The following is a 23,984-nucleotide window of genomic DNA, read 5'->3' on the forward strand; positions in this document are numbered from 1 at the left end:
CAGGGATCTGACGGCTCGAGGTACAGATGACATCGGTTGCAAACCCGTTAGCGCTCAGCCACAGCACCGGCCGGCATGAGCACACAGGTCTGATCGGCTATGTTTGAGAAAAAACGAGAAATGAGAAAACGAGCTGGTTTCTTTTTTTTTTGGTTCATGTTTTTCTTTTTTTTAATCTCACATACATCCAGGTCCTGCTCGCCATTTTTCAGTAACTGCCCGACTCCTACAGAGAGGGCTCCAGAACAGGGCACTGGAGGTCCCCGCCCTGTGGCTCTGGTCGTCCCATCCGTGTGTCTCGCGCGTCGCTTCTGTGTTACAGCCACACTGAACCACACAGCACTGCCTCTGTCCTGCATCCTCCATCAGCCGGGTGGTTCTCTCCTGGTGTCTGAGACCGCTGTTCACTCCTCGCCCATGCAGTCCTCGCCAGCCCTGCCCTGCCCCGCCCCTCTCAGAGCAGAGTCATGTACTGGCTGCTTTCTGTTTTCATTCTGACCACGCACCGAACCCATGGGCACCCCCTGCTGTAGTCTGACCTCCTATAGACAGAGAGGCCTTTCGGGCAGGGGCTCGTCCGCCCCTGCAGCCCCAGGCCGACCCACCATGCCTCTGGCTGGGGCCGGTCTCTCCTCGTGGCGGGTGCTTCTAGGCGCTGCAGGCTCCCACCACAGCCAGGATTCTAGAGCTCCGAGAAGACTCTTGCATTGTGTGGGGGCTTTTCTGTTTGTTTTGTTTTGTTTTTGTTTTTGTTTTTGTTTTAATAAATTAGGGATGTGTCACATATTAACTTCCAGTTTTGATTTGAGTCATAAAAAAGAAAACATGGATGTATGTGAGATTAAAAAAAAGAAAAACATGAACCAAAAAAAAAAGAAACCAGCTCGTTTTCTCATTTCTCGTTTTTTCTCAAACGTAGCCGGTCTGAAAGTACTGCTGACCGCAGCGTCAGACCGCGAGGGGAAGTGTGCCCGTCTCACTCTCGACCTTTTCTCCCCAGTTCAGCTCCCTGGCCCAGCACCTAACATCCGCGCACACGCAGCGTCTCCCACGTCCATCACTGTCACGTGGGAGACGCCGTTGTCTGGCAACGGGGAGATCCAGAATTACAAGTTGTACTACATGGAAAGAGGCACCGAGCGAGAACAGGTGTGAAACGAAGCCATTTTCCAAACCATTGATCGAAAAAGTACCGTCGAAATATTGTTCCAAAACTCAGCATTGCTCAACTGGACGTCTGAGGGGGAAAGAGGTGGACAAGAAACGAGAAGCTGAGGGATTCCATTTTTTGTACTAAGATTGATTTTGTCATTTATACCAGCAAGAGTCAGTAAACACCAAGAGAGATTTCTAGCTAAATTGTCACCATTGATGATTAACCTGCTGTGATTGTTCAATAACATTCTGTAAAGGGAATAAAAACCCAGGGGCCAGCAGGTGACATGGTGGTTGGGGCGCTGGACTCCCACATGGCCAACTGCAATTCAGGTCCTAGACCAGGTGATTTGAAAATCACACCAGGCGTGTGTGTGTGTGTGTGTGTGTGTGTGTGTGTGTGCGCGTGCGCACGCCCCAAGCCCAGGAGAACAGAGGAGGGATTGTGACATGGCCATCCTTCCTAGCAGGTGATTTCTCTTTCCCCCTCACCGCCTCTGCCTATCTCTGGCAAAACCTAACATTTTTAAAAAGTGTATAGAATGTGTAGCGTGGCCAGGTCTCTGCTCTGTGGAGTTGCATGCAGCTCCCGTTGCGTGTACATACAATGTTTTGTTTTATCCAAGGACGTTGACGTCTCGAGTCTCTCCTACACCGTGAACGGGTTGAAGAAATACACAGAGTATAGCTTCCGAGTGGTAGCCTACAACAAGCACGGGCCGGGCGTGTCCACGGAAGACGTGGCTGTTCGAACCTTGTCAGATGGTGAGTTTATCTTCTTTGAACCAAGTGGCTTGAAAATCACACCCACTGCGTGTGCGTGCAAGCTCGAATTCCCAGGAGGAGAACGGAGGAGACGGGCCCCTCGTAGAGAGGTAGTAAGGTCACGGGCTTTGACGTCAGGAAGGTTCTGTTCACATCTGAGCTTGTCCTTCCCGGTTGCATGACTTCCGTCGAGTTGTTCAACACTTAGGCGTACCTTCCTTCCAGACAGAGCTGTGTGCTGTCAGACTCAGTGAGCGAGCCTGGCACTGACCAGGTTCTCGGCGTTCGTATTTCAGTGGCAGCTTACGTGTATATGAACACTGCTGCGTGTTCCTGGTACAGGCCATTCCAGGGCTGTTGGAGGCTCGTCCCCTCCACTAAGCCCTTCCAGGGCTGTCGGAGGCTCGTCCCCTCCACTGAGCAATTCCAGGGCTGTTGGGAGGCTCGTCCCCTCCACTGAGCCATTCCAGGGCTGTCGGAGGCTTGTCCCCTCCACTGAGCAATTCCAGGGCTGTCGGAGGCTCGTCCCCTTCACTTAGCAGCCAGGTGCACTTGCCACATCCGTCGTCGTGCCTCCTCAATGTTTGTGGCACTTTTCTTTCTCACCTGGGACTGAATCTTCAGAGAGTTACATACATGTACCTGTGACCCTGAGCTGTGGTATGTGCAAAGCCACTGAGGACGGAAGCCTGACAGCTCTTTCCTATTTCTAAAACCCCTTGCAGAGGGCCTGGAGTGAGTCACACCCACAGACATTAACAGGCCAGTTTGGCCCATTTGATAACAGAAATCCTCCTGTCCTGCCCCGGCATAGTACCCTGTAGTGGGTGAGTCGCGCCCCGTCATGAACGCACACTGGGACTCACTGACGACACCCTGTGTTCGGGACGGTGTCCTCAGCCCGGCTGAAGTACGCCCTCCACTAATCCCCGGCGAAGGGCCCCCCTCCACTAATTCCTTCCCAACCTACAAGCCCCGCTCCCACATGGCCGCCTTTCTGGGCCAGCCCAGTGGAAAGCTTGTCACTAAACTCTCTCGCTCTCAGAATCAAGTAAAAGGAACCGCTGGGCCTGATCACCCCGAGAGAGAGGCCTGTTTTGCCGCATCTCCGGGTCTGTGTCGCACAAATTCGTGCTTAGAAAGAAACCTCGTTAACGATGACCTTTTCAGAGCTGGCCGTTTCCGTCACACCACAGATGGTGCCGGTCAAGACCAGCGTTTACAAAATATATTGGGTCATCGGGGAAGTCAGATGCATTTTCACGTAGACAGACGTAGAAAGGCACGCCATGACTTTCCCGATGACTTAATACCGTGTTAGAACGGGGCAGAGAACATCAGCGGTCACTGCTTAGTTCATGAGACTCAGGTAACTGCTATTTTACAACGATGCCTTCTACAAACGCGTGTATGCCGCCAGTCAGGTGACAAGTGGCTCGGGCGGCTGGACCCCACAGAGCTGGCTGTACGGTTCACATCCCGGACCTGGAGGCTTGGAGTAACATGCCAGAGGCTTGGATGTGATACTCACAATCTCAGTGGAGGGGAAGGGACTGCTGTGTGGCCATTCCCCCAGGGTGATTTCTCACTTTCTCGCTCGCTGTCTGGCAAGAGCACATGCCCTAAGCAAAAGTGAAAAACAAGAAAAGCCGTGTGTGTGCATACAGCCCGTTTATACGCAAGCTCAGTGCACGTCAGTGGCCACGCCTAGCTGACCCTGTGTGCCTTCTGGTGTGACAGACGAGAAAGACGGCCACACTGCTCTTGGCTCCCTGCCAGGCACGGTTAGCGAGTGGGCAGCCATGATGAAACAACCAGACACATCCAAACTGAGGGAGGTCCTGCGAAAAATAAAACTGTAATTTAGAAAGACTGACCTGGATTCTTAAAATATATTAGTCCTATGAGAAAAAAGGAAAAGCTTGGGGCATCACTCTTGAATCTAAATAAAAGAAAACACGTCTGGCCTTCAACAGGCCCTAGATCTGGAGGCACAAACAGCGACAGGCCCTGTTGGTCCGGTGAGGTGGCTGTGTATAGTGACAGGTGATGTTGTCAGGCATTTCGTGTGCTTCTGTGTTGAGATTGCACTGTGAATGTGACCGATGTGTTGTGGTTTTGTCAGAGGAAGTCCTCGTTGTTAGGCAGTACCAGGGACACACATCAAAGTCCAAAGGAGTGAAGCCCTGGGACCACAGCCGTCTCGGATCATTGGGGAACAGCATTTATCCCAATCCGTGTGTGGTGTGCAGAAAGCTAGCATCTGGTCATCCAGGAGAAGAATGTATACAGTGCTCATTTTACTGTTCTTGCCACTCATCTCTTTGGGCTCAACATTTTCCAGGCTAAGAAGTTGGAAAAAAGGAAAAAGTAGAAACTGTAACTTGGCCAGCCAGCTGCAAACGTTGCTAAGGTTGTTTTTTTGTTTTTTGTTTTAAGTTGAGAAAACAGGCCAGCAGGCGATATGGTGGTTGAGGGCACTGAGCCTCCCACATGGCTGACCATGGTTTGAGTCCCGGACCTGGGGGCTTGCTTTCTTTCCCCCTCCCCCCCACCCCCGGTCAAATTAAAATTAATTAATTAATTAAATGAAGTTCAGTATTTTTAATTCTAAAAAAAATAAATAAGTTGAGGAAAATGCTTCTTGCAGGTGTTTCATTCTACACGAGCCCGGCAGTAACGGCTAAGTGGGCTGGCGTTTTGACCCCACGTGCCTTGGCTTGGTGGTCACAGCAGCGCTCAGGAATGAGGCTGAGCGTGGCTCTTTGCCAGCTGAGATGAATACCTTGTCCGGTTAAATGCCCGGGCCTCGTCTGTACTTCCGGTCTATGAAGTGGGGATGATAACAGACTCCTCGGTGTGGCTGTGAGGGTGAAGTCCTTGTGGGCTGGTGAGCAGGTGGCGTATCTGGCTTCGAGGACCGTGATGCCGACAGCAGCAGTGGCTATGTTGGGTGTCCCTGCCACTCAGTTCTTAGTGGGAGATGGTTGGGGAGTCCTTTGCGGACTATTCAAAACACAGGTGCCACGGTCCCCCCGGACCCCCTGCACCCAAATCTTGGGGTCGAGGCCTGGGCTCGTTGCTAGGCATGCGTCATAACAAAGAGCAAGCTGTGTCCTCTGCCTCCCAGCAGCTTCAGCACCATGGGCTCTTACACCGCGTACCTGGTCACTGAGTGACGAAGGAAGAGGATCCCATAGGTGTCCGGGGGAAAGGCTGGCGTGAGTGTTGTGAGTGGGCAGAAACTTAATCAAGGCCTAGTTTTCCCCACCTGCTGTTGTCACGACGAGCAGAGATGCTGGAACGTGTGTGGCCACAGCTTGGAGGCAGCCGTGCCATGGCCCAAGGCAGGGAGCTGGCTGAGCAGCTGCGTCTCAGCAGTCCCGAACTTGCACGTCTGAACGAGTGCTCCGATGCCTCGGGAAGCCAGACGGTGCACGTTACGGAAGCCACCTTGCTCACACATCTCTGCCCTGCTTGAGACGCGCCGTGGAAGCTGGCTGGGGCACCCCAGACCCGTAACATCGTTACCCACTTCAGTCACTTGCTGTAGTCGTTAAACTCAGTTCCAGAAAATGTGTGGCTCTTGCCCAAGGTAAAAAAGAAAGTCACCAAGAATAGTCCAAAGCAAACCTCAGAGGTTCGGAATATACCTGGATCTAGAAAAGCATGGAATCCGTGCAAGTCCCAGTCCTCCATCCCCGTGGAAATGAATATCTAACTTCTCCAAGATGCATGGGACTCTGTGTGGGTGCATCCCCTTCTGAAGGTGTCTTCTTTTAAAAAAACAACTGCCCCGGCATGCCTTCTCCACCGGTGCTGTCACTCCAAGGGCCTCAGACCCGAGGGGTGGTTAGACCTCTGGCGGTGTCGGCGGTGTCTGAGGAGCATTTCTGTGTGAGGTCTGGCTGAGGACCGTAGCATGGTGGGTGATTAAAACTTTTTTCCCCCTTCCTTTCCCCCCATCTAGTTCCCAGTGCTGCTCCTCAGAATCTGTCCTTGGAAGTGAGAAATTCGAAGGTAAGCTTCACAGGGCCTCTATTGTGTTGTTGTCCGTTGAGCCCCTCAGGCTTAGAAAGCAAGGTTCTGTGAGGACGCATCAGAACAAACGATGCTTCTAAAAATACTACACCTCTTGGGGCCAGCAGGTGGCGTGGGGGCTAGGACAGCTGGGTCCCACATGCCCAACTAAGCAATTTGAGTCCTGGACCCAGAGGCTTGAAAATCACACCAGGCATGTGTACCTAAAATCCTGAGAGGAGAATCAAGGAGAAGGAATTTCAATCCCCCTGGGGGTGCTTTCTCACTTTTCTCCTTTCTCTCTGTCTCTGGTGAGCGTATGCAACCTATAGCAAACTAAACCAAAAAAATGCTGAGCCTATAAACCAGAACTTTAGTGAAAACTGTTCAAATGAGACGGAGAAGTAAGACTGCATAGAATTACACTCGCCCGTAAAGATGAGCTTAGAAACCAACTTGCTAAGGGCCAGCAGGCAGTGTGGTGGTTAAGGCACTGGACTCACGCATGATAAACCATGGTTTGAGACTCGGACCCGGCACGTGTACATACATGCCCAAGATCCTGAGAGGAGAGCGGAGAAGGGATTACACCATGACTATCCCCTGGGGATGATTTCTCGCTTTCCCTCTCTCCATCTCTCTCTCTCTGGCAAGTACATGCACCCTATAAGGCAAAACCTTAAAAGAAAAGAAACTGAGTCACTGATTCTATGTAACCCACTTCCTTCCTCTGATACCAAAACTACTTCACCCCTCCCATAAACAGTTCCTGTTAGGTAAAGCATGGGCTCCAGTGTCAAGTGTGCAGACCTGGGTGAGGTGGCAGAGGAATAGGCTGTTCTACCCTGGCCTTTGCTGTGGCATGAGGCAGAGCCAGATGCCTGCCAGGCTGGCCGTATCTGCCCCAACCCCTCCTGGCCAGACTTGCTTTGCCCGCGGGGCCCTGCCTCGCACAGGCCAGTGCCCCACAGGGCCACATAGACAGCTGAGACACTCAGTCTTTCCCCGAATCCTGTAGGACTCTTTCCACACTAAGAAACACCCAACTAACTCATGATCCCCTTCTGGAAGCGTTTTGGCTAGGAATTGTTTAATTGCAGCTGCTCCCCACTAGAGGTGGGAAAGTCTTGGTACTCGACAGTAGCTTATGTCCTGGCCATGGGCCGCTGCCTTTCCATCGTCCTGAAATCTCTGGATTCCTGGGCCCAACATCTTCATTCTGGCAAAGTCCCAAGGGCAGGGCTTCAAGGTGCACTGCTCATAGCCCGCCTGATCGCTGAGGTGCTGGAATCTACACAGGGTCTGAGCTGTGTCCCTCCTTGTACACAGCGAGACCAGGGAGGTCTTTCATAAAGCTGTCAGGACCCAGCTTCGGTGCAAACCATCCCAGCTGTGAGGGCAGTGAGGACAGGGCACAGGGACCGTCCCGGCTGTGAGGGCAGTGAGGACAGGGCACAGGGACCGTCCCAGCTGTGAGGGCAGTGAGGACAGGGCACAGGGGGACTGTCCTAGTTGTGAGGGCAGTGAGGACAGGGCACAGGGACCGTCCCAGCTGTGAGGGCAGTGAGGACAGGGCACAGGGACCGTCCCGGCTGTGAGGGCAGTGAGGACAGGGCACAGGGGGACAGGACACAGGGGGACTGTCCTGGTTGTGAGGGCAGTGAGGACAGGGCACAGGGACCGTCCCGGCTGTGAGGGCAGTGAGGACAGGGCACAGGGACCGTCCCAGCTGTGAGGGCAGTGAGGACAGGGCACCAGGGACCGTCTCGGCTGTGAGGGCAGTGAGGACAGGGCACAAGGAACGGCCTGGCTGGGGGGGCAGGGGGATGAGGGGAGGGAGGACAGGGCACATGGACCGGCCCAGCTGTGAGGGCAGTGAGGACAGGGCACCGGGGACCGTCTCGGCTGTGAGGGCAGTGAGGACAGGGCACACGGACCGTCCTGGCTGTGAGGGCAGTGAGGACAGGGCACACGGACCGTCCCGGCTGTGAGGGCAGGGCACCATCCCCAGCTGCGTCTGCATCTAGTCCTTTCTGTCTGATCTGGTCTCTCGCAGAGCGTTATGACTCACTGGCAGCCACCTCCTCCAACCACACAGAACGGGCAGATCACCGGCTACAAGATCCGCTACCGAAAGGCCTCCCGGAAAAGTGACTTTGCCGAGGCCTTGGTGCCTGGGACACAGCTGTCTCAGCTGATTGAAGGTAGGCTCCTGCACGCCGGCCGAGGGACGAGACGGCGTTTCTCAGAGAGCCACGTGTGCCGCTCAGACGACTGCCGAGCCGTTGACTGACCAAACAAATTAAAAACAGTTCCAAGAAAGTTTTAATGCCTCAGCCCTGATTCACCAACGGGAAGCAGGCCTAAGGCCCCACCTCCGCGTGCCGGGCTCCCCCTCGGTGTGCGTGTCGGGGAACCGTGCGCTTTATCGGCGGCTGGGAGGTGAAGTTGTACCAAGGAAAGGCTGGAGGTGCTTCCTCCGCAATCGCAGTGTCTACGTGTAGGCAGTCTGTTGGCCAGTACATGTCTAGGCTGTATTTGGGGTTTGGAGGGTTTCCTGGCGTTCTGAGAAGAGGCCGCCCAGGTCCCACAGCCCTGCTTTCCTTCTGAGTTTTGTCCTTGTTTTCTGAGACCATCCAGCCTTGTCCCTTGGTTGGCCCTCTCGTCCTTTGTAACACACTGAAGGGGGTTGTCATAAATAATCTCCAAGGTGCCTCAGACCCTATAAAAAAGCCTGTAACCCCTGGGAGCACACGTGTGTGTTGCGTGTTCCGTGGTCGCTCATACGTGACCACGCCGTGCCCTGAGCTGGACCTGATGTCCGTGCCAACGAGCGGGCCCACCTGTTTCCCTGAGCCCCGTTACAGCTCTTCCCGTCCTTCGGGTCTCAGGTCTCGATCGGGGCACCGAATACAACTTCCGGGTGGCCGCTCTGACCATCAATGGGACCGGCCCGGCGACCGACTGGCTGTCGGCTGAGACTTTCGAAAGTGACCTCGACGGTAAGAGTGGCTGCGGTCTCACGCGTCGCCTGCACAGCTCTGGCTTGGTCAGGCTCCGGGCATGTGTGGTCTGAAGCTGTGAGCTGAGCTGCAGGTGTCGCTGCCGCTCCTGGAGTGCAGCAGGACTCCTGCAGTGAGGTTGGCAGTGGCTTTAAAATAGAATCAACCCTCTAGGCAGAAACAGGACAACTGGGCAGGTACGGGGGCTCTGGCCAAGGCTGCTCAGTTAGTGGGTGCTCCCAGACTGAAGGCTGAGCCCCACAGGTGTAGCTTCGTTCCCCACGGCAGTGTCCCGTTTCCCTCTGTCCTGGACATGGGCCGGCCTCACCTGTGTGCTCAGCGAGTACCTCCACATGGGTGCTGTGTAGCCCTAGGAGGAGACAGGGGCCGGGTGGCCCTCCCCGAGGATGGTGCAGAGTTCTAAAGGACACCAGATCTCATCTCCCTTTTCCGTTGCCCTCCCAGAGACTCGTGTTCCAGAAGTGCCTAGTTCTCTTCACGTCCGCCCCCTTGTCACGAGCATCGTGGTCAGCTGGACTCCGCCAGAGAACCAGAACATCGTGGTCCGAGGCTACGCCATCGGCTACGGCGTCGGCAGCCCGCACGCCCAGACCATCAAGGTGGACTACAAGCAGCGCTATTATACCATCGAAAACCTGGGTGCGTCTCGGAATGGGGGAGCGGGCGTGCCCGTGCCTTCTCTTGAACCCCCATCGTAATGATTCCAGTTCTACAGGAAAGTTACGAGAACAATACAGAGAGCCTGTGCTTTCTCCCCCAGGCTCCCCGAAGGGCTGCCGGCTAACCACGTAGCCGGACCGTTCCCTAGCTCCCCGAACCAGCTGAGAGTGAGCGCACACGCGGTGCCTCTGCTCCCCTAGACCTTCAGGGCGCGGTTCCGGGACACTTCTTCTGGACAGGACACTTAGCAACTCATGCAGTGAAGGGAACCAGTGTCTCTGGGCTCCTCCTCCCGCCCTCTGCTTCCCACCCAGCATCACCCGTCACACACCACATTACGTCACCATTAGTTTCCTTCGGACGGAGCAGTTAGTTCCTGTTTCTTCCTGGACTTCGTGTCTGGCGTTTTTGAAAAGCACAGGCCATTTGTATTTTGTAGACTGCGTCTCAGTTTAGACCTGCCGCCATCTCCTCGTTACACGGAGGCTGTGCCTTTGGGGAAGGTGGTGTGGAGTGTGGGGTTCTCAGTGCATCTGATCAGGAGGCCTCGGACAGCCCGTTGCTGGGGACAGTTACTTTAATCACGTGATTAAGCACGTCCACGGGACCAGGTCTTCTCTCTGGAATTGGACTTTGCCTGGGCCAGGACTGACGGATAGCGTCTTCCCCATTCATCTCAGCCAGGAGGAGAGCGAACGTCAGGCCAGCAGGTGGCATGGCGGTTAAGGCATCCATCCCACATGGCCAGTAGCGCAGTTCAAGTCCTGGACCCAGTGGCTTAAAATACACGCCAGGTGCATGTGCATACATGTCCACAACCCCGAGGGGAGAGCAGAGGAGAATTTGCAGTGTGGCTGTCTCCCCCCACGGGGCTGGGGGGGTGATTTTTCATTTACTTTCTCTGTCTCTTTCCAGTGAACACATGCGCCCTACATCAAAAATCTTAGAAAGAAAGGAAAACAAATTATTAAGAAAAATTATAGTGAGGATTTTTAAAAAGCGCTTTAACTTTTCCCTTCAGATCCCAGCTCTCACTACGTGATTACCCTGAAGGCGTTCAACAACGTGGGCGAAGGCATCCCGCTGTACGAGAGCGCGGTGACCAGGCCCCACACAGGTGAGGCCCGTCTGTCCCTCCCCGTCAGTGGTCCTCCCCACAGCTCGCAGATCGGCCTGGGCCCACCCCGCGGGGGTCGGTGGAAGGAAGAGAAAAGCGTAGCACGGTGTAGGGTGCAGACTTCATGTGGAAAAACGGGCTCGTGCCCTGGGCCCACAGCCCTCGCTGCTTTCGCTCTTATCTGGCCCCGGCAGTGATGCGCAGGGAAGGGGTCTGCTGCCTCTGACGTGAGACAGCACGGGCGTGGACGTGGCTTTCCACCGCTGCACACGGACTCGGAAAGCCCAGGGAGCCCTGTCGTGGGGGCCCACAGTAACCACAGCCTTTGCCTTTCTGACTACTGCAGTAGCTGCGGCAGATAGTCCCTCGTGGGGACTCGAGACAGAACAGTGCCATGGGGTTCCTTCTGCCATATTTGGTGTGAGCCATCTTGCCTTTAGACCCCAGGGTCAGCAGGTCCAGCTTGACATGCGAGTGGGTGTTGGATATCCCAGTACCAAGGCCAGGCAGAAGTGCCGTTGTGACATTTCAGGCTGAGTGAGAGCGGGCCCCTCATGTCCAGTGATGAGATCCAACCACAGCCTCCAGACTGACTGCGAACTAGCTGCAAGCTATTTAGAAATTCTGCCCGAGTTTAAAAGCATGACCCTTTCTAGATAAGAAGTAGAGTTTCAGGTATTTAGTTTTTGCCATAGGTCATGTGCTCTTGTCAGAGATAAGGAGGGAAAGTGAGAAGTCACCCTCCAGGGGTGGCCTCGCTATAGTCCCTTCTCCGTCCTCCCCTTGGGATTTCGGACACACAGGTGCACAGGTCCGACATGGTTTTCAAGCCACTGGAAGTAGGACTGGGAGGAACCGTGCAGTCAGCTCTCTGGGATCCAGCACCTTAACCTCTGTGCCGCCTGCTGGCCCCCAAATTTTAAGTCATTTTAAGAAAACTCAAGCGTAAAAATAATCACTGGGTTATCACATTCTGATAGGCCTGTAAAATGCAGCAGAAGTGTAGCCAGTTACTGCTCTTCTCAGCATTTTCCTGCAGGTTTTCCCTGAGAGAACGCTAGTGGGAATACGCCTCTAAAGAACTGGTAGTTACCTATTAACTCTGGATTTTCTTTCTTTTTCTCCATTTCTCACTTTTCATCCCATTGTATTACCTTGCGTTTCCTTTTTCTTTTCTTTTCTGTTCATGTTAAAATGCCACTCCCTTTGATTACTTCCGCCCAGACACTTCCGAGGTTGATTTGTTTGTTGTTAATGCTCCATACACCCCAGTGCCAGATCCTACTCCCATGATGCCACCCGTGGGGGTTCAGGCTTCCATTCTGAGTCACGACACCATAAGGCTCACGTGGGCGGACAACTCGCTGTCCAAACACCAGAAGATCACAGACTCCCGCTACTACACCGTGCGCTGGAAGACCAACATCCCAGCCAACACCAAGTACAAGGTACTGCACGTCCACTCTGGGGGCAGCCGACCGCCGGGCCCGCTCTTTCTGAAGTTCTCCATTCACGCTTTTCCAGAACGCAAACGCAACCACGCTGAGTTACCTGGTGACTGGCTTAAAACCAAACACACTCTACGAATTCTCTGTGATGGTGACCAAAGGTCGGAGGTCGAGCACGTGGAGCATGACAGCCCACGGGACCACCTTTGAGTTAGGTACGTGTGGTCCGAACCCCGTCGGGACATTTGCTCCCTTTGTGAGATAGAAGGCCGGTGTGAGTCCACGGGACCACCTTTGAGTTAGGTACGTGTGATCTGAACCCCCTCAGGGGACATTTGCTCCCTTTGTGGGATAGAAGGCCGGTGTGAGTCCACGGGACCACCTTTGAGTTAGGTACGTGTGGTCCGAACCCCCTCAGGGGACATTTGCTCCCTTTGTGAGATAGAAGGCCGGTGTGAGTCCGTGGGGAGGTCACACCTCAGCTGGTCCAGAGACTCTGTCACCCACTCACTGCCCAGGGAGGCTGTTGGAGGCTGAGTTGATGCATTTATAGAACACAGCCAGCAACTACGTCTAGAGTTTAGTGGTCACCTTTTTTTAAAAAGAATTATTTACTTAATTTTATTTAATATTGTAATTTTTTTTTTAATTTGCCATCGGGCATGTGTGCTCACCAGAGATAGAGAGAAAGCGAGAGGGAAAAGGAGAAAGCAGTCCTCTCTGTCCAAGACAAACCATGATCAGCCATGTGAGAGTCTGGTGCCCCAGTCACCCTGCCACCTGCTGGCCCCTGTGGTAGCTATTTCAACTGGCAATTTGTGACTTTCTCGTCACTGCACAGCGATATGATCATCATATCCTGCAGAGCACAGAGAGGTTAGGAACCAGGGGTCTGGAGCTCCCGCCCAGGCACCACCTGCTCTGTGGTCAAGAGCAGGCCGCCTACCCTCTCTGTGTCCGGTTTCTTTCTCTGCAGAAGGGAAGCCATTGTCTTACCTTTCCCTCGTTATGGAGTAGTCATGGGGCGAAGGGAGCAGCAGGGGGAGCTCTGTGGGGGTGTCCTTCATCCTGCTTCACTGGTAAACTGAGAGAGCTGCAGGGACCCGCCCGAGCTTGAGCCAGTGCCAGTGGTGTGCTTGTGATGGGCAGATACTTTGAGAGGTGATCCCCAAGTGGCTTCTATAGTTTTAGTGCAAACCAGTTAGCACCGTGTCAAGTGTGCCACCGAAGTCTCGGTAACGTTTTTTGGTTAGTGGACGAGAGGCAGAGAGATGGCTCAGCAAGTGAGGGGAGGGCAGCCTTCTGGACTTGAGATGCAGTTTGCTCACTTATCAGTCTGTTCTTCTGCCTCTTGGGCTTTCCTGGCATGGGGACGTGTGTGACCAGTGGGACTCTGTTCTGGCCTCCTGGATAATGAAAAGCAGAGTTACAGGTTCTCCAGAGACTGGGCTTGCTGTTGGTGTCATTTTTGTCCTTTGTCCAGGTAGTTGGACTCCTGCAGAGAAACGGTTGGATTTGGAGAGTTGGAAACAGTATGTGGAAGTCGAACTGGACCTTGAGCTTGCTTTGCCAGCATTATAAAAATACCTTTTTACCGTATTTCCAACCCATTAGCTAAAACATGGGATTGCATTTTCCTTTAGGATGTATTTTACCAAGCTCCTTTGCATTTCTCTAAGAGAAGTTCAGTGTTTTAGGAAGAGAAGAATAAACTTAAGAATGTACTTAATTTGCTCATTTCCTATTAATAGAAGCACAAGAAGCCTGCTGTCATTTTTTTAATGGCAGGGAATGCATGTGCGTACATGAGAGAGGGGTTTCCCCCAGCCTGGTCATCCTGCAGTCCCTTTTCCTCCAGTTCTCCATCCTGTCAGGATCCTGGGCACGTGTATGTGCTGGGCATTTTCAAGACACCAGGGCTGGGACTCAAACTCTGGGATCTGCTTCCTGTGGGGTTTGGCATATCCTTCTCGTACCGGCGCATTCAAAGCCAGGAGGCTCTCCCGTTTGGGGTTTGGGCTCTGCGCTGCACCTCAGATGGGCGGGGTTGAGCATACTCTGGCTCACAGCAAGTGTTGTTGTTTCGTAGTTCCTACTTCTCCACCCAAGGATGTGACCGTCGTGAGTAAAGAGGGGAAACCCAGGACCATAATCGTGAATTGGCAGCCTCCCTCCGAAGCCAATGGCAAAATTACAGGTGAGAAGACTCGCAGCATGTGCCTCTGTGCCCGGTCCTCCTGGCAGAGGCGTTCCAGGAGAGGAGTGTGGTCATTTATGGGGTGGTGTGCAGCACGGTGGTCCCCGAAACTAGAGCAGGATATGCTTCTTGCCCACAGTAGCAGGACAGCAAGTTTCTGGCCTTGCGCCACCTGCAGGTCTGGCAGGCATGGGCACACGGACGCCTCAGGCTGCAGCGTGGCTTCGCGGGTGACATGCTTGTGCTGCTCAGAGAGCTGTTCTTCCCTGCCTCTGCCCTGACCAGCACGCAGTCAGCCCTGCCGACGCTGCAAGGAAATACTCAGTAATCAGTCCGCTCTGTACCTCGGGCCCAAACGTCCCGTTAGGCTTTTAATTCCTTCCCCAGACCTGCTGTTTTAGGCTCCTGGGTTCTTCCAGCTAAGGTCAGAATCTGAAGAGGCCTAGACCTTTGACAGGACCTGGACTTCCCCCTTAAACACACGGGGAAAGTCTTCCACAGTGGCTGCCCCAGCCTCGCCACGGAGGGAGCGCCTGAGATTGGCTGCTGCTCCCCTTCCCTTCCGGCCAGTGCTCCTTGGAGGTGGCGAGGAAACGGCAAGCATTTCTTGACGCCGTCCTGCTCCTAGCCTTCCAGGGAGTCCCTTTCCATATATCCTGGTCTAAATGTCCTTTTCTTTTTTTAGCTTTTGACTTGGTCTCTTGTAAAAGAGTCAAGCTTGGCTTGACCCGGATCCCGTTTTACCTTGTCTCCAAACCGCAGCCACACTTGGGGTCAGATGGGCTCTTAGCTGTGCTGCCTCCTGCCTCAGCCTGGGGCTCGAGTGACCCCTGGGGGAAGGCTCGGGTGACAGTTTGCTGTGGCTTCACCTCCCCTGTCTGGGAGAATGAGGTTGCTATCTATCACCCAGGAGTTCTTCTTTGAGGAAATCAAGTTGGTGAGCATTAAAACAGCACGTCAGGCTACGTACTAGTTTCCAGAGTAGTGTTACTCGGACAGCCAACTCCCAAAGGTGCGCCGTTCATGTGCTCTGACGCCCGTGGGGGGCAGCACGCAGCTGTGGGCTTACTGACGCAGAGGAAGGACGGCAGTGAGTGGTGTCCTCCTTGTTCCGCGGACAGGCTACATCATCTACTACAGTACGGACGTGAACGCGGAGATCCACGACTGGGTCATCGAGCCCGTGGTGGGCAATAGGCTGACGCACCAGATCCAAGAGTTAACTCTCGACACGCCCTACTACTTCAAGATCCAGGCCCGCAACTCCAAGGGCATGGGGCCCATGTCCGAAGCCGTCCAGTTCAGAACTCCGAAAGGTAAAGCTCCAAGCGGAGGGTTTGTCATTGCCTCTGTGGGGCTGTGCTTACCCGTACCCCTCAGCATGCAGAGACCAGGCCTGGCCCAGGAAAGTAGTGAGGGGCTCTCTGGGAGTGATTTCTCATCCGTTGCCGACGCTGGGTCTGTGATCGCCCGGTTCCGGCCTCACCGTGTCATATGCATGGGATCTTTGGTCCCGGCTGTGTGGGGCCGGGGGATTATAGTGGTCTGAGATTTTACCAAATCAGATCAGATGGGATTCCCTCGATTCCTTGGGTCCCGCACAGAGTAATATTGAAGCACGTGATTGTGGTGGGTGGTTCTTTGCACATGTGCAAGCTCTTAACCCGAAAGGCTGATTCGGGGCCTCTGTAGAGAACGAGACTCAGGGGCCTATTCAGTGAAACTCCAGGTAAGAAAAGGAGGGTAAAATACTGAGCCAGGTGAGCTTCGGCTAACACCATGTAGTCTGGGACCAAGACTGGGGAGGTGTGGAAACCCTGTATGGATTTTATGGTTCGTCTTAAAAGCAAGATTTAATTTGCTTGAACGTTTGTGTGGGTTTTATTTTTTTCCCCTTTAAAAATTCTGCCTGTCCGTCTTCAATTGTGACCCTGCTCTTGTTTTTTCTTCCCGTGCTTGGCCTGTTAGCGGACTCCTCTGATAAAATGCCTAATGACCAAGGTAAATGAGCAGACAGCCTCTTTCCTCTCCTCTTTCCTGACCTATTCGTAGCTTCGGTTTTTGTTCCTTTCTTCCTTCGTTTTAACTGAAAACCAGTACCGTGTGTTAAAAACCACGTATTACTAGCCAAAGTCGAGTCGAGGCCGTGTCTGTGGCACTTGGGGTATCTGAAAAGCTGGGAATGTGAAGGGAAGGAGACGGGCAGGAGGAAATTGAGCCGGCTGGACTGAGTCCTGCCACTGTAGGAGTGGCCTGAGTGTGGTCAGGTTATCCCTCATGCTGAGCTCCTGGCGCTTGGAGCAGGGACGGCACTTGCCTTGTCGTGGGGCCCTCACACCCAGGGTCGCTACCATAGCACCCAGCTGATTAGCGTGCCTAAGTGACACGTCCACGCTTACCCTGCTACTGTAGACTGTGCGTCTCCGTGGCCACATCAGTGCCACACTCCGAGCTGTGCTTCCGTCCCTCCCTCTAACACAGCTGGTCATCCTAAAGGGCAGAGAAGCTGTGCGGAATGGGGGCTCGGGGACTGTGGGCCTGGCTGTCACCATCTTGGCACCACTGCCCGCCGTCGGCGCTGCTGCTGTGACGGGAGGACAGGAGCTGAAGCTGATCCTCTGGTGTAGACAGAACACGGAAAGCGAATAGGGTCGTTGCTCCATGGCTTAGGAGTAGTTGTTAGAAGTTCAGGTCTTTGGGTCTTGGCTAACGAGGTGTCAAGTTTCAGAGCTTCGAACCATGTTTGCATTCGGTGAAGCTTTCGCTGTACACTGGAGACACTGCAGATGCGTGTGTGTGGCCACGCGAGGGCTTAACTGCAGCCCACATGTGTGCTGGCCTTGTGGACGTGCTCCTTGCTCTTCCGCTTCGCACGTGGCCAGAGTGCAGTAGGCGGCCGCGCTCCTCGTCCAGTGTCTGAGCTGCTTTCCCCTTCATGTTTTTAGTGTCAGGTTAGCCTTGGGGTTTCCTATTCATGGTTTAAAGAAAAAGCACTGAGCACTGTAGACATACAAGCCGAGCACCGAGCTCCGTAGACGTCCAGGCCGAGCACTGAGCACCGTGGACATCCAGGCCGAGCGCTGAGCACCATAGACGTCCAGGCCGAGCACCGAGCACCGTAGATGTCCAGGCAGAGCACCGAGCACCGTAGACGTCCAGGCCGAGCGCCGAGCACCATAGACGTCCGGGCAGAGCACCGAGCACCATAGATGTCCAGACAGAGCGCCGAGCACCATAGACGTCCGGGCAGAGCACCGAGCACCATAGACGTCCAGGCCGAGCACCATAGACGTCCAGGCCGAGCACCGAGTACCGTAGACGTCCAGGCAGAGCACCGAGCTCCGTAGACGTCCAGGCAGAGCACCGAGCTCCGTAGACGTCCAGGCAGAGCACCGAGCACCGTAGACGTCCAGGCAGAGCACCGAGCACCGTAGACGTCCAGGCTGAGCACCGAGCACCGTAGATGCCCAGGCAGAGCGCCGAGCACCATAGATGTCCAGGCAGATCGCCGAGCACCGTAGACGTCCAGGCCGAGCGCCGAGCACCATAGATGTCCAGGCCGAGCACCGTAGATGTCCAGGCCGAGCACCGAGCACCATAGACATCCAGGCTGAGCACCGAGCACCGTAGATGTCCAGGCCGAGCACCGAGCACTGCAGACGTCCAGGGCGAGCAGTGCCTTGGCAGAGCCTGTTCCATGGCAGCTATTTGTGTAGTATGATGCCCAGGATTCGGGCTGAGTGTGGCCTGCCCGACAACAGAGTGCGTTTACGTGTGCAGAGCCTAGCAAGCCCCGAGCCATCCTCGCCAGGTAGGCTCTGTCACCTGGAAAAGCACGTGAAACATAACTGGGATTTCGAGCTGCAGGGATGTCACCTGGGGAGGTGATGGCAGCAGAAGTAAGGACATACTGTAGGAAGTGTGGAGGGGTCAGGGACCTTTCGGACAGAGCTGCCAGCGCGTCGTAGGGTGGTTTTAGCCTCTGGAAACAGCTGTCTTCGTCCGTCATTGTGTCTCTAACATAAAACTGAGCTTTGGGTCGTTGGTAAAGAAGTGAGAGTTTTCCTGAGCTTGTAGTCCTGGTGGCTGGGAACTCCAGCATGAGGCTGTCCAGCAGCATGACCGACGGGAGCAGGGAGGGCCGCCGTCTCTAACAGCCCGCTCTGGTGACGGCTGTCCCCTTCTCACGAGAGCTGCAACCATCGCAAGGCGTTAAGGAGACTAGAGCCCCCACGATCTGATGACGACCTAGTCACTGCCCACCAGGATCAGGTTCCAAAACAGGAGCCTTTAGGGGTCAGAGCATTTCCCAGACCATAACATTTATTGATTTATTTTCTTCCGTATTTGTAGAGTAGCTCTCATTCGCGTTTTCTGAAGCTTGCCATTCGTATCTTCCCTCTGTAGAGGGAGAGGCCATACTCTGTCTGGAGGTTTCCTATGCTTATGGTAGCGGTAGTTGGTGTTTATGAACTGTTGACTGCGACCGGCCATATTCAGAACAGTTTATGGTATTGAATTTCCGTTCTGTCCTCACAGTAGCTTCGTGAAGTAGATCCCGTTGTGGTCTCCGGAGTAGGTGAGGAAAGCGAGGCACGCAGACTAGTTCTGTCCTTGCCGAGACTCAGGCGGGCCTGCGTGGTGCACTGTCCCTCGCGGGCTGTCCAGTGCTGTGCGCGGTAACTACGGAGAGCACCTCGACTGTGCGTTCCCTGCAGGCCCCTCTCAGGAGAGTGTGACCCCGCCCTCTGGCCACACACCCGGGCTGGAGAAGTGCCTTTACGTCACTGTCACCGGGAAAGGGCTCCTTGTACTGGCCGTATCCACGCAGCTGTTCCATTAGTGCCAAAAACTCAAGACCAAGAATAGGAATTTTTAAAAGCTGTTGATCGTGTCCACGAGGCCCACTTCTGGGCTGCTCTCAAACCCTGAGGCAGCAGCCACAGTGAGAGACGAAGAGACAGTCCTTGGTGAGCAAAGCCAGGGAGGACTCTCCACCTCTAGCAGTCAGAGCCCAGTGCAAACCCCCTTGGCCTCCTCCTGCTTAGGGAACCCGTCTGATTGGAGGGCGACTCAGTCGGGAAAGGAACCCAGTATTGACACCAGCTCGGCCGGATCAGCACAGCCCGAGCCTTGGGAGGGAGAAGCCCTTCACAGAGACCCTACCCCTCCGGTCCTCATGGCCCTTCTTCAGGAGCTGCTCCTTTGCTAAGCCCTCCGAGCAGCCCTTGAGGAACTGTTTCCTGGGTCAGAGGACGGGTGCTTCCCACCTTCCAAACCACAGACAGCCTGGTCACAGCCGTGGGCAGGGGCGCAGCCTTTCAGATGCCTCATTGCGTAACAGCCTACCTTGGCCTGCTCTGCACATGCAGACCGCATTCTCCTGCTATCTGTGTGCCGCTCCATTCTCTCCCGGAGAGCAGACTGAGATATCCCCTGTAGACCGCACCGGCCAGCTCGGAAGTGGACGGGCAGCCCGAGGCACCGGGGAGTTACTGACAGGGTGTCTTCTCCTTCAGCCTCAGGTTCTGCAGGAAAAGGGAGCCGGCTGCCAGACCTGGGGTCCGACTACAAGCCTCCGATGAGCGGTAAAGTCCTTCCCTCGCTGCGGCCTGCTGCGGACATGGGCACTTTGACCTGAAATCACACCCTGCCCCCTGTAGCCCGTGTGCAGTGAGCTGGAGTGTGCCCACCCACCTTTATTTGCATTGTTTTCATTTTGCTCCCGGGCCTGTGTGTGCTCGCCAGACAGAGAGAGAGAGACCAGCCCCGGGGCACGGCCATGCACAGTCCCTTCTCTTCCACTCTCCTCTTGGGATTTTGGGCATGCATGCACACACACACACGTGCCCAGCCCGTCTTCCAAGCTGCTGTGTCTGGGACTAGAACCACAGTCAGCCGTTTGGGATCCAGCCACCTTAACCTCCATACCACCAGGCTAGCCCCACCTCTTTTTTTCGTTTTTCTTTCCTCCTTCTCTTTAATCTAACAGATCTTGCTGCAGGTGCTTTCTGGAAAGTGCTTGCCAAATTACAGCAAGCTCGTGCGTTATGGGGTGCAGTACCCACATGCCCAACTGCAGACAGGACCTGTTCCTACATGAGTCTTCCTGTGGCCCAGCACCTCTAGAAAGAGAAGTTTGCTTTCAGAAACGAGCCCTCTGGGCTTCCTCCAGTATGCAGTACGAAGCCATTGTTTTATCGAAGGTCAATGTGTTTGGTGTCAGTGATCTGTCCACTTGTCTTTTTCTCAGAATGGAAGGATAAGAGTGATGGAACCAAATATAGAAGATAAGCCCCTAAGCCCTCCTGGATCGGCCTTCGATTAGCGGTGTGCTTAGTGGAGCCTGTGTAGTCACAGAGCCAAAGGGAGGGCTGGCTAACCCAGGCTGGCGGCAGGGACCCCACAGAGACGGCAGGTTTGGCTTAGATCGTAACGTGTAAGCTGGGTTTTCTGTAAGTCACCCTAGCTGACTTTTTTCTAAGACGCAGATTCCCAGGCTGTCCCTCGGTGGTAGGAATTTCTTCCACCATACTCCATGCCAGTAAAATGCATGTTCTAAAGGACGAGGTGAATATCCCCACACCAGTGCCTGGGCCTGGGAGTGTCTGGATTTCAGATGGTGTCAACTTTGGAGTATCTGCAGATACGCAGATATCCTGGGGGTGGGACCCAATCGGAAACCCAAGTTCACTTATGTCTCACATACACCGCACACCTAGCCTGAAGGCAGTCTCACACAGTGTTCTGGTTTTGCCGCATTTTGACTGAGATCCATCACATGCAGTCGGATGTGGAATTCTCCACATGCAGCACCAAATCGGCCCTCAAAGGCTTCAGATTTCAGAGCATTTCAGACTTCAAGTGTTCAGATTAGGGCCGTCTCACCAGCCCTTACTTGGTGGATGAATTCACACCCTGAATCTGTAAGGAACAAAGAGCTTTATTCGCGGTCTTAGGACTCGCAACCCAAAAGAGCATTCTGAAAGACTGAAGGAAGGCAGGCATTTATAAAACCAAAAGCTTTAAATCACTGCAAAGCAACTAAAATTCTTCAGAAAGAGCTTCTGCCGGCGTTGCAAAGGGCGGGAAGGCCTCCTGAGCTGCCCAGGCCATGAGCAAGGTTAGGGGAAGGAAAACGCCATTGGGGAGAGTTCAGGGAGTCCTGCCCCCACCCCCCGAGCCACTCCAGGCATCCTGCTCCAGATGTTTTGGGCAAGGGTGGAGTGGACCAGAGCTCGCGCCAGCGGGCAGTCGCAAGAACGCACAGCAGTCCTGCCTCAAAGGCCCCCTGGCTCCATCCTGGAAAGGGATGTGCGTGTAGCTCTCAGAGCCTCTAATGACCAAAGACTCGTCACTGGCAGGCAGACCACCCCGAATCGGCAGCTCTGATGGGCAGGCAGACCACCCCGAATCGGCAGCTCTGATGGGCAGAGAGGAGGACCGCCATAGAAGGGAGCTGCAGTGGGAAAGTACTGATAGGGAGGAGAGGGAAGTCGGGATTTTTTCAAGGTTCTAAGTGATCTGGCCTTGTCCACTTCTCCCTCCTCCTCTTCCCCTCACCCCCCTCCCTCCCTCTCATCCTCCCTTCCTTCCCTCTAACTTCCCTCTCTGTGTGGTCACGGAACACAGGCTGCTCTCCCTGCCATGAACAGCCATGTGGGATCCAGCTCCTTTCACCGCTGGACTATGGTATCTGCCCAGTAATATGTTTTTTTCTTTCTTTTGAAGAGGTTTTCTTTTGCTATAGGGCGCGTGTGCTTGCTAGAAAGACAGAGACAGAGAGAGGGCCAGCAGGTGTGCCGTTTCTCGCCCGCAGGCAGCAACAGCCCTCACGGGAGCCCCACGTCCCCCCTGGACAGCAACATGCTGCTGGTGGTCATCGTCTCGGCGGTCGCCACCGTCGTGGTGGTCGTGACGGTGGCCGTCCTCTGCACCCGGCGCACCACTTCTCACCAGAAAAAGTAAGAAGCCCCACACGCCGCAGGCGCTCGGTGGCACTGCCTTCGCTTCTGCGTGACTTCCGTGTGTAGAAAGTCCACCGCGTTGATCAGTACGCCAGGGACAGTTCCAGGGCCGGCCAGTGGCACAGAGGTTAAGGCAGCTGGATCCCACGTGGCCCACCGCAGTGCCAGTCAGGACCCAGTGGCTTGGCAATCATGCCAGGCGTGTGTGTGTGCCCAAATTCCTGAGAGGAGAGTGAGAGCGGATTGTGGCGTGGCCAACCCCCGGGGGGGATTTCTCACTTTCCCTCTCTGTGTCACTCTCTCCAGCGAGCACACATGTCCCATGCAAAAATCTAAAAATGGAAAAGCCTCAAGGATGACATTCTCCCCATTCTTGAATTTTCTTCAAGCTCCTTTATTTGACTTTTCACTTTTATTTATATTTATGACCTTGATTTCATATCTAGTTTCAGAAACCTTGAGATAGTTTTATTTCTTAAAAATCTAAAAACCAGGAAGATGGAGAATTTGTCAGTGCTTTAGGAGAATTCGAACTTGAAGTAATTAAAGGTGTCGGCCCTTAGCCCGAGAGCGGGAAGAAGAGCTGGCAGTAGGTGCCGTCCTCCTGCAGGGCCTGCAGTCGGTGTTCCATGGTTTAAGTCAGCATACGGAGCGTCATAGGGTCCCCCCACTGGAAAAGAGAAGTGAGCTTTTCTGAGTGCCTTTCTCCCGCTCTGTGCCTCCGCTCAGGGTCGCTGTCACAGAGTCCTGCACCCCAGGGCCAGGTCACGTAGAGCGTAACCCACTGGCTCTCAGACGGCCCTTTAGCCCCTCGCTCCCCGGAGCTGGCCTGTGCTCCTCATCGGCAGAGCCCGCCCGCCCGGCCTGTGTGCCCTTGCCGTGGAAGCTGCCCAGGCCTTCGCCATCCAGATCTCAGCTCTCACATCTCGGGGGTTGTGCTGAGACCCCACACTGCAGCCCAGCCGACCTCTCACCCCTCTGCTCTGTCCCTCCAGCATTTCAGGGAGCTCTGGCTTCTCCTGCCTTTAGAAATAAGTGGGAGACAGCCTGTCCTCCTGCTGGCCCTAGCCGCCCCGGCATGGACAGACCTGTCTTCCCCTTCACCTCAGCCCAGAGTCCTCGTTCATGCTCTCATGTCTGCTCCCCACGGCTGGCCCTTGCTCTCGCTCTCCTGGGTCCTGACGCTGCCCCGCCACCCCACCACCATCACTCTGACTGAGGTCACCAGGGGCCTCCTAGCTGCCGAGCCAGAGCCCCGGTCTCAGTGTGCCTTGTGCCCCATCCCTTGGCACTGTTCACAAGCCCCGTGTGCTGGGGCAGTGGGCCCATTCCGGCCGCCCTCCTCCCCGTGTGCTGGGGCAGTGGGCTCATTCCGGCCGCCCTCCTCCCCGTGCAGCTGGCCAATGCAGAAACTGGGAGTGTCTGGGAGGCTCGTTTAGGTCAGCACACCCAAACGGGGCCCTCATCTCTGCAGCCAAAGCTGCTTCCACCCCGCTGTTCCTGTGCTGAGAGTGGCGTGGGCCTGGACCCCTGGCTGCATCCCTCACTGTTCTCTCTCCTTTTCTGCCCCCGCCTGCCCTCTCCCCTTGGCTCACAAAACCTGTCATTCCTGCCTGCCAAGCTCTTCCTGCC

The 23,984-nt window shown here is 54.8% G+C and overlaps 1 protein-coding gene across 8 annotated transcripts in view; it reads left to right on the forward strand.

The window, feature by feature from the left end:
* The window catches only part of NEO1 (neogenin 1), a gene marked incomplete at its 5' end in the record, with an annotated part of 82,445 nt that overhangs the window by 44,329 nt on the left and 14,132 nt on the right, over nt 1–23,984 (forward strand). For 4 of the 8 annotated variants that reach the window (XM_014583747.1, XM_014583753.1, XM_014583750.1 and 1 more), the window contains 14 exon segments: nt 1,001–1,149; nt 1,782–1,920; nt 5,891–5,940; nt 7,997–8,144; nt 8,832–8,942; nt 9,408–9,602; nt 10,645–10,740; nt 11,965–12,188; nt 12,265–12,403; nt 14,278–14,385; nt 15,507–15,701; nt 16,354–16,386; nt 19,905–19,973; nt 22,205–22,349. In XM_014583747.1, coding sequence (XP_014439233.1) covers nt 1,001–1,149; nt 1,782–1,920; nt 5,891–5,940; nt 7,997–8,144; nt 8,832–8,942; nt 9,408–9,602; nt 10,645–10,740; nt 11,965–12,188; nt 12,265–12,403; nt 14,278–14,385; nt 15,507–15,701; nt 16,354–16,386; nt 19,905–19,973; nt 22,205–22,349 — 1,801 coding nt within the window. 8 annotated transcript variants of the gene reach the window in all.

This window comes from Tupaia chinensis, unplaced genomic scaffold (genome assembly GCF_000334495.1).
Source record: "Tupaia chinensis unplaced genomic scaffold, TupChi_1.0 Scaffold144682_1, whole genome shotgun sequence".
Classification (NCBI taxonomy): Eukaryota; Metazoa; Chordata; class Mammalia; order Scandentia; family Tupaiidae; genus Tupaia; species Tupaia belangeri.